General features: G+C 33.5%; 1 protein-coding gene across 1 annotated transcript in view; it reads right to left on the reverse strand.

The window, feature by feature from the left end:
* Window positions 1–3516, reverse strand: part of TNNI3K (TNNI3 interacting kinase) — a gene marked incomplete at its 3' end in the record, with an annotated part of 285990 nt that extends 282474 nt beyond the window's left edge. Inside the window, exons 1-2 of the mRNA XM_081226315.1 lie at window positions 3439–3516; window positions 2720–2828 (exon numbers count right to left, since the gene is read on the reverse strand). Of these exons, the coding sequence (XP_081082441.1) occupies window positions 2720–2828; window positions 3439–3478 (149 nt within the window). The 5' untranslated portion in view covers window positions 3479–3516. The remainder of the gene's footprint in view (window positions 1–2719; window positions 2829–3438) is intronic.
* Between the last annotated feature and the right edge of the window lie 6993 nt (window positions 3517–10509).

The raw sequence follows: 10509 nt of genomic DNA on the forward strand, positions 1-10509 counted from the left end.
GTTAAAAATTTAGGTCTCTGGAAATCATCCCCAGAGATTCTAATTCATTTGATATGGGGTAGAATCATGGATTCTAACATTTCTGCAAGAATTGTTGGGTATTTTACTGCGGGGGGTCCTTAGCCCTTGGAGAAACATGATTCTAGGCTGTGGGTAATCCTCTCCTCAGCCTCATTATTATCACTTCTGGCTAATGGGACATTTCTGAAGGTTCTTTAATGGCTTCAGCACCAGGCTACCAGTCTTCCTCTCCTCAAAATGCCCTACCGTTATTCTCAGGGAATTTGACATCCATTTTGATGAGCCTTCTAACACTCTAGTCTGAAAATTCTTCAAATACCTCTTGATCTCAATCTTTAAAAGTTATATTTCAGATTTTGGCACCATTTTGAATTGTTCTAACATATTACATTTTTATTTTTGAAAACATCCTCTTGATATAAAAACACTTTATCCTAACTTTCTCACTTCTTAACTTTGAATAAACTATTTGTTACTCCCACTTGGTAATAAAGTCTTCAGTCTTTCAAACTGCCCTTATTTACCCAATCAATCATGATAATAGAAACCTCCAGTTATTCAATGCTTACTGTGCATTAGGCTCTGTATTCAGCATTTGACATCATTTTTCAAATGTCCTGTAAGGTCGTTATTATTAACCTCATTTTACAGATGAAAATGAGCCTCAAGGAGATTAAGTAATATACCCAAAGATACATTGCTTGTAAATAAAAGAAACTGGATTTAAAACTATGGTTGCAAAATCCTTATGCTGACCGACACAGCTTTCTTACTCAGCTTAGGTAAAATGGTCAAGACATTAAGTTTTCTTGCTACCAGTAGACTTTCCATGGTACTCATCCATTCTTGCCTACATATCTTTACTCAACTATGCCTTTTATCTGGAATGCTTTACAAAACCAATGAATAAATCAAGACAACAAACCTTCTTTTTTTGTATTTGAAAGCCATCTTGTTTTTTCTTCCACTTAGCACTTGTCATAGGCTGTCTTCTGTGAGTTATTTATATATGCCTTTCCCTTCAACCAGATTGTGAAACTCCGGGAGCAAGAATCAGTGTGTAGTAGGAAGGTGGGGAGACCTTGCTACAAATCACAGTTCCAGTGCTTACTGACCATATGACCTTGACAAGATCCAACGTCTCTGCTCCTTTATTATCCACCAGAAGTAATATTATCTATCACACAGGGTCATGGTGTGGATTAAATAATGGTTTATATTTGATGTGTCTGGAATAATACCTTGAATATAGCTGACACAATAAATCCAGCTACAGTAGGACCTGCAGAAACAGCTGCTTGTTGATGTGGTAAGAGAAAAAAGTACATTTCAAGCTTAATGCTTAAAAGGATATGTCTGTTTAAATTAGCCTTGACATATTCGCATAACACTTCCCAAATTTAAAAAATAACAACAAATAAATGAGATTTTAACTTTATAAACGAGGAAAATCTCCAATTTGATCACATTTCATTCAGCATATTTATCTGTCAATAAGAGCTAGAGGGTTTATGATTAAGTTCTACATTCATAGCTCTTTTCCAACAAAATTAATATGTATGTATAAATCTATTATACCAATGTGCCAGTCACATCTCTACAGGACTTCCAAATGTTTTCCCATAAGTGAGCATATGATAATACTTGCAAAGTTCATCCCAGTGTATCTCATCATGAGTGTCAAAGCTGAGTTAATCATTTTGGGCTAAATAACATGGAAAATTAACTACTTCCCAAACCATAAATTGAATACTTATGAAGGCCTTATTAACCCACTGACAAATTTTATATAAACTATATTATACATGGGTAATTTTATTTGCCAGTTATGTGAGCTTTGTATGTTTACTATATCTGAAATTTCTTTTGAAAAATATGTCATTTGGTCATTGCTTTACACTTATTTTCAGAGTAAAATGGTTAGAGTTCTTTGTCATCAGTGCATTGCATGAATAACACAGCTGTAAGTAAACATGGCTAATTGGCCTTTGTGGAACTTTTCCTCAGTCAGGCAGCTAACTTAAATTGACTCTCCAAAATACATTGTTTCTCAATGCCAAGATTCAATTTCTCCAAAAGGTGGCTTGTGTATATAAGGGATCTACCCCTCTTTTCTGAACATTTTGTGTCTTACAAGGTTGTGACAATATGCCAGATTATTTTTATCTTGTTATCATGGAACAAAACCCACTGAAAGCCTGAAGCCAGTATTATACATCAGTATATGATTGTTCAGGGGAAGAATGATACACAGTTTCATTAACAGACAGCATTTCAATGTCAAGAGACCAAAGGGTTTGTTAAAATTGGAGTTCTCTAGTAGTCCAAAAAGAAAAATGTGGCCAATATTCTACCACCATTTGGGAAGAGAAGTCTTACTGTTTGTTGCTGGCATGGCTCGCAAGAATGATCTAATTCTAGAGAAGATTATTCAGATCAGCAACAGTTTGTATTCAAAGGCTAGCCTTTAGATTCCTTTCTCTTTAAACTTTAGTGATGGGAACAGGCAAGGCATATTTTAAGGAGATAAGATATTTGCATTTTAGGGGCTATATGAATGGGTAGGAAGAGATAACCCTATATTCTAAGGTTAACATAGGAGGTTATATGGGTTGTGTTTTTAAACACAGATATAGCTAAAAGCTAGATCAACAGTGAAAACACTTATACAGAGAAATAATAACGCTGACAACTTTACCCAAATATATGCCTTAGTTCTGTAAGTTCTTTTTCTTTGATCTGCAGGTCATCTTCTAATCTTTCTATTACAATAACATAAGATTCACTGACTTTCTTCTTCCATTCATCTAGTAAAGAAAAACAAAAGGGATTGACTCATAGCTCTTCTTTGCAAAATATAGACACAGATCATAACATACAAGTGATTAAAACTCTGTTTTTTACCCTGAATTATACAATACTTAATTTAAATTACTGATTGTGAGTTTAAAAGGCAGATGTTTATATTTAAAATGCAATCATATTGAATCGTAGTAATTAAGAACCCATTTGATATTGGATAATATATTTACATAGAAGAATATATTTGACTTATTTCATTTGATTTTATTGCATTATAATTATAGCAATCTCTAGTTGCTAGACAATAATTTTTAGGTTTTAAATACTAGATACTTAAGATGTAATCCTAAAATCCCTATATTCAACAGTATTCCAAAATTTTTTCTATAACATTATACCTAGGAACTAGTAGAAACAGAAAATTATAAGAAATTTTCTGTTTTTTTCTAAAGATCTTTCAGAGAAAAATAATTTGAGTTCAGATAATCTTCTTAACACTTTCATATAATATGTTGTCTTATCCTCTTGTAAAAATTAGCAGATATTCCAGTGAAATGTTAACTATATATAACAACTATTGAACTATATTACATTTAAAGATATAAGAATAATTACCAGTACAAGTTTGGGTTGGTCTGGATTTATAATTTCCCATTTGTTAGAAGATTCTTCTTTTCCCAAGTGCAGTTCCTCAGGTTACAAGATTCCAAGTTCAAGTGAAGTGGCAGTCCAGTTGAAAAATACTTTGATAGTCTGGCTAAAAATAAGCTGACTGCCAAATGGAATGTCATACAACAATGACAAAGAACAAAATAGTTTGTGCTTTCAAGGGTGAAATCATAGAAGGAATTAATCAGACTGTTTAAAAGAGCTGTATCAAAGATAAATAGTAAATGCTTTCATAAGATTATTTCCCTTCATCAGTTGGTTATCTACCCCTATATACCTTGATGGGCATTTCTTTAATCTAGAAAATTATTCAGTTACATCTGAGGTTCACAAAGAGCCATTAAAACTACCTAGATCTTCTTTCAGGATCATTTTCTCCTGAGCCAAAGTAATGGTAGTTGGAAAAGAGTGACAGGTGATAGAATTTGTCTCTATAGTATATATATAATGGAAACCCACATCTATGGCATGCTACTAATAGAAATGAATGTAAATTTGGTCACATCTTATGGCATGCTACTAATAGAAATGAATATAAATTTGGCCTAGAGTAGAGCTATAAAATTATTTTTGTAGGAAGAAATTCTCAACATAGACCATGATTAAGTTACACCACTTGTTGATTATATTGACCATAAGAGTCACAGTTAAGAATATGACACTGAGTTCTACAAATATAAATGCATAAAATATCAAGAATAATATCACAAATAGTAAGATGGAATGCTTACAGTGTGCCAGACACTAGTCTAAATGCTTTACATACATTTTGTCATTTATACCTCATACAATCCTGCAAGGTATATATTATTCTCCTGTTATAGATGAGAAAAATCCATATTTGCTAGCAGGTGGAGGAATCTGGAATCAATTCTGAGTCTATATGATTCTAAAGTCCAAGTTAGATATTATTATTGATGTCTCCCATAATTCCTCTTTAATTCACCTTCCATTTACTTCATGGGGGCATTTCTCTTTGTACATGCATATTTCTATTGATATAAATGAACTCAGGGTAAGATGGAAAATAAATGGAAAACCCAGAAAGAAAAGTTATCTAATTTTTAACTATATATTTCTTTTGGATAATGTAATTATACCTAGAATATATACATTTCAATCTTGAAATTCATCTCCAGAGGCTATAGTTTCAATGTAATAGGTATGAATTTTATATTTATTATAGTTGAATGTTCAAACAACTGTTTCCTTTTGAAGCAAATGCTTAGACAAATTTATTATTCCCCACAACTTTTTCTCAGCAAAGGTAATTTAAGTTCCAGATGGAGGGTTTTCATACTGATCAGATATAGTTGGAGAAGCAGGTATCTGGGGTTATGGACATCTCTGTCCTCCCCTGGATATAACTTTCCTTATCCCTCCTCCTCAGTATATGCTGCCATGGCCATTGATGTCTGTTACACTGTGGTGGCCTTTGGTTACTTGATCCATGCACTCTGCATTTTCCTTGTTTGAAGGCCAGACATCTTCAGTTACACCAGCTTTCTCTCAGCACTTGTGTGACCCCCATCCCTTCAGGTCAGAAAGCCTTTGCTTTCCCCAGACATGCTGCCCTCAGGCCCATCAGCCTATGCAGCTGACTTCCTAAATGCTTGGTACTGGAGACCAAGCATTCAGTACAGTCCTAAAGACCAAACTGGATAGTCTTCTTTAAGAGGCTTGAAATCTTCCAGGGCTACACCTTGGGAAGTAATGCACAAGCGTCCTTCTCTCAGATTTCCATGGCTGTCATACTTTGAGTCCAGAGGGATAGGGATGGGAGCCAGGGCCCTTGACCTTCTTGAGGACATCTAAATCTGTCTATTTTCCCCGATCTTCTTTCTTATTTCTCTCTCCACTATTTCCAATCTTATACCTGTGTGTGTGTGTGTGTGTGTGTGTGTCTGTGTGTGTTGCCTCTACCAATGAAAGAAAAGCTAGTTCTTATATCATATTACATTGTCTTTCCAATTTCCTCTTTGGTACATAAATTTAATGCACTGATTCTTAGAACTTTTCCTTTTAATTTTTGAAAATATTTTTATTCTCTCAGAAAGGCTGGCTCTTACAAATGAAAGCTTAGACTTTCAAAGCTACAATTTTTGCTGAGTTTGAAAATCCAATCAGCAACTCAATTGAATTTTTCTACACCCTGAGGCAATAAATTTTGCTAAAGAATGGTGAAAATGATAATCTCAATACCTAAAATATTAAATGTTATTGAATTTCCTACTTCCAAAAGAACACTATCTATTAGCCCTTTTATGACTGTGAGTCTAGGTCATGGATTGAGGGCAATGGAGGTGCCTTCAGGGCTGTGAAGAAAAGGCTGGAATAAGTAAATGATCCAGGATAACAATCCTGCTTTTCTTTCCTAAAGAATCCTGGAGGGCATCCACATGGTAGCAGAAATATTTTCTCCGCTTCTCTGTACATTTCTGTAAAAATTCTTTTTACCTTGAGTTGATGATATGCTCTAAATTGAACTCTACTCTACCAGTTCTGAGATTTTCAGAAGTGCAGAATGTCATATATTATCAAAAACACAACTAATTACAAAAATGGTCACCTTCTCAAACTTTAGTGAGAGTAGACACTATCTGAGGAGCTTTATTAAAAAAAAACAGGAACCGGGGCTCCATACCCAGAAATTCTGATTAAGTAGATCAGGAGTAGCACCTAGAATATGAATTTTAACAGGCATCCCTAGTGATTCTAATGTAGATGCTACTTGTAGCTTACTTCGAGGAGCATTATTTTAAAATGGCTTAAAGTGAGATGAATACTCACTGGAAGATTTTTGAGCCTTTGAATTCCACATAAGGGAAAATAAGAGAGAAAACTGAAATAAAGAGAAAAATAAGATTGTTTCACATTCTCAATGGGTTCTATCCTATGGTAATCAGTGAGGCAATAGATGATTTGGCTGTGCATATATAGTGTCATATTGTAAAGCTGAATCACAAAAGTGGAAGCAACTAAGATGCCTTTTCACAGGTGAATAGATAAACAAATGTGTATGTACATTCATACAGTGGAAATTTATTCAGCAATAAAAGAAAGGAGGTACCAAGCCGAGAAAAATCACGGAAGAACCTTAAACAAATATTGCTAATTGAAAGAGCCAATCAGATAAGGCTGTATACTATATGATTCTAACTACACGACATTTTGGGAAAGGCAAAACTTTGGAGACAGTAAAAAGATGAATGGTTGCCAGGGGAGCAGGGAGGGAGGAATAGATGGAGCACAGGAAATCTTCAGGGTCATGGTATTCTCCTGTATGATATTCTAAGGGTGGATATATGCCATTATACATTTGGAAGAAACCATAGAACTGTAAAACACTAATGTAAACTATGGACTTTAGCTAATAATAATGTATCAATATTGGCTCATCAATGGAAACAAATGTACCAAGCCAACTTAAGATGTTAATAATAGGGGAAACTGTGGGGGGCCGGGAGGGGAGGAAGGGAAGGAATATGGAAACTCTGTGCTTTCTGCTCCGTTTTTCTGTAAATCTAAAACTGTTTTAACAAACAGGTTTATTAATTTTTTTAATTAAGGAAAATATAAAACAATAAATAAGTAAGACCAAAAAACAGTAATTCTTTAACAAGACCATTTGAGTTTTTCCAGGAATGTTTGTTTATAACTTATAAGGAAAAGCCTTCTCTAAGGAATACATAACTAATAGCATTCCTTTTTCTTTTACACTTGCTTGTTTTTTTTTTTTTTTTTTCAGTCAGAATGTCAGGGTAGATTTAGTAAATACCTTATTTCTTCAGCTATTCCTTTTTGACCAAACTTCGTGTTCTACTGAATTACCTAAATCTAATGTTAATGCCTTCATCTTTTCAACTGATTTATCAGAACACTTCAGCATATACATAGATATGTTCTAATACTCCTTCAATAAGCCTATTTACATTCTTTTTGAATTCCTTTATTTTCAGTTATATGATTTATTTATCCCAATCTACACTTGTGCATCTGCTATTTATATTTTATACTAGTCTCTTCATAAATATTTAAAAGGATGCTTTTAAGATGAAAAATACAAATTTGACCTTGACACTTCTCCTACCTTTATGATTCTAACAGAGAAATTATAAAGAACATGTATCCCATGAAATCAAACTGATACACTTAGAACAATTTTTATCACATTTAGGATGGTGAATTCATTTACACCTAAAAGCTAGATCATTCTTCCATTGTATATGAGTTCTTGTTAAGATGTGCCCAAGCTTTAGGAAAGTTTAAATTTTTGATGTGTTGCATCTGGTTGACAAGCAATTAAAAGAATCATTGCTTTAAACACAGTAAACCAGAATTACTAATTGGTATATATTTAGGTTTTTTCCTTCTCTTAATAAACATTAAATTATTCATATTGAAATAAAGTTATCTAAAAGAAAAATTGAGCACTAAGGTGTCTATACCAATTCAATTAAAATCATTCTTTAATGTCTCTCTAAACAATATATTTTTGCATTAGACAATCATAATTTGTAAGATTCTTATTTGTCAAACAAATTTCCTTTCTTTTCCACTAGAATATCTAAATTTATGGTATGTTGGATGGAACTGTAAATCACCATTATGAATCTGAACATTGTTGAGGTAATATTCAGATTAATCCTCAAAAATGAATAGGACTTGTTATATAATATTGAAAGTAACTATTATATAATAATGAAAGTAAATGTGAACAAATCAATAGCACAGTAATTTAAACAGGTGTTCTCAATATCTCTAAATGTAAGAGTATATTAAAGAAAGAAAAAAATATTACTCTTTCTGTTTCCAATATACTATGACTGAAAATGAAAAGATTTTAATCTTTCTTGTGCCTTCCTTTGTTGCTGGGTGAACAGGAAGTAAAGTTTATAAAGAATCTAAACAGTAATATCTCTGTCATTGGCTAAAACTTTCTTTCCCAAATTGATAGTACTTCTTTCAATTGTCAGCTTAGCTCTTTATTCGTTGATTGATTCATTATTCATTCAATAAGCATATACTGTACCAAGCACTCCAAAGAGCTCACGGGGCCAGGGATAGACATGTAAATAGGCAATTGTAATAAAGCATCTGTATTATGATAGAGACATACATGACTCGTAATGAGAAGATACATTTAATAAAACCTACCTTTCAATTGGAAAATATTTCTCTGAGGCATTGAAACCATCAGAACAATCTAAACATGACTCAGGCCACTTCCATTCCTTCTTCATCTTTCTTTCCCTCCTCCTAAGAGTCAGCTGGCCTGCTAAGGAAATAACATTGTGTTGTAATTATAGTTCAATTAATAACTAATTATTGTCTTTGGGCAAATACCTTATTTCCATGTCTTGAGGTTTGTCATTTAAAAACAAAGGAAAAAAAGGTGGAGAAGGGAAAAAATTTAGTTCTACTTAATTTTTTCTTTTTACTTATTAATTAGTCACTTGTGGCTGTTCCTCAAAGTGAAAACTAATTTGATGTTGGTAGGACAAATTACTTAAAGTTTCAAAAATGGATCTATATAATCTGTGGTTGTTAGAGAGCTTGCTGAGTGATTCTATAAGAACAGTTCTTTGTTTAGTCCCTCCAAGCAGAAACAATCTCAGTAAGTAGTCTGTCTAAGCGTAGTTATCATTATTTTTGTTACATCTCCTCCTATGTCTTCTTAGTGGAAGAATAGTGATAATGGTTATCATGCCATACACTTTCATGCCCCCCTTCTTCCCATTTGATATAATGTCAATGTCAGAAATGGCATCAGCCTTTGGCATGTACTCAAAAGTTCTTCATTTCCCTTCAGTTTATATTGTCCAGCTCAGTATGCCACCAATCAGAACTGACAATGACTGAATTGTAAAATGTATTCTATCCATGTTATACTATAATTGTGGAACTGAGCTGGCTCCCTTCACAGCTGAAATTTTATAACATGTAATCTTGAATGTCCTGAATATAAATTAAAAGGAGTGTTATGGTTAAATTAGTGTAAATTTGTTGGGGGTAAAAAAAAGTCAACTTTTACCCACATCTTCGTTAACAGATCAATACTTTTAGTTGGGTGAAAGTATTTGGTTGGGACAGTTTATAGGTCCACCCAGTATCTGATTTCTTCTTGCAGGGGCTATTGTCTCTGAAGCCAGTTATTAGGGGACTTGTTATAGCAAGTAATGTTTCAGAATATCCTTAATACCAGGCAGACTTTTGATAATAAACCCAAGTGCTTCCAATTTTATATAGTCAATATATGCCCTAATATATTTACATCTAATTTTATTGACATCCAAATAATACATCCTTCCATTTAGAATTCAAGTTTAATAATCTAAGTACATATAAAAAAATTATGTTTTCAATTAGAATTTGTGAACAAGTTACACATGTTTTCTTCACAATTTTACCCCCTTCTTTAACATGGATTATCAAGAGTAGACTGTAATTGTTGTGAACTTCAAGACAATTTGTTTTAATGTAAAGCCATATTTATAAGTTAACACTGCATTTGAAGTGTGTATTGTACTTTCCCAGTTTGGTAACCTGGAGAGTGATTGCCTTTACTATTCCTGCCCGTGTCTCTCATGAAAAGTAGTATTCCTACTTCAGGACTCAGTTTAGGTGTCAGCACCTTGGAGGGGTGTTTACAACTTCATTAACTATTTATGCCACCTTCTTCTTGCTGTATCTAGATTCTGCTTTGTCTTTGGAACCCATAATTGTGGCCACTTGAGCTTCATACTAATGTGGGGAAGGAAGATGTGAATTAGTAGATTTATCTCAGTCTAAAAGCTTTAAAAAATTGTCAACCACAATAGTGATGCTTTCTGTGAATTACAGAGTGGTAGAAACTGTTAGAAGCACCTCCATCCTGCCCGAGGATCCCCACTCTTATCATAATACAAACCTTACTTTTTAAGATCACAATCTCCCCTGAGATCTAGAGCAAATAATGCAACTTGGGTGTCTCACATGGCTAGGTATGTTAAGCCATGGTGGAATATACTAGACTTA

This window comes from Mesoplodon bidens, assembly GCF_964165515.1.
Source record: "Mesoplodon bidens genome assembly, chromosome: 2".
Lineage (NCBI taxonomy): Eukaryota > Metazoa > Chordata > Mammalia > Artiodactyla > Ziphiidae > Mesoplodon > Mesoplodon bidens.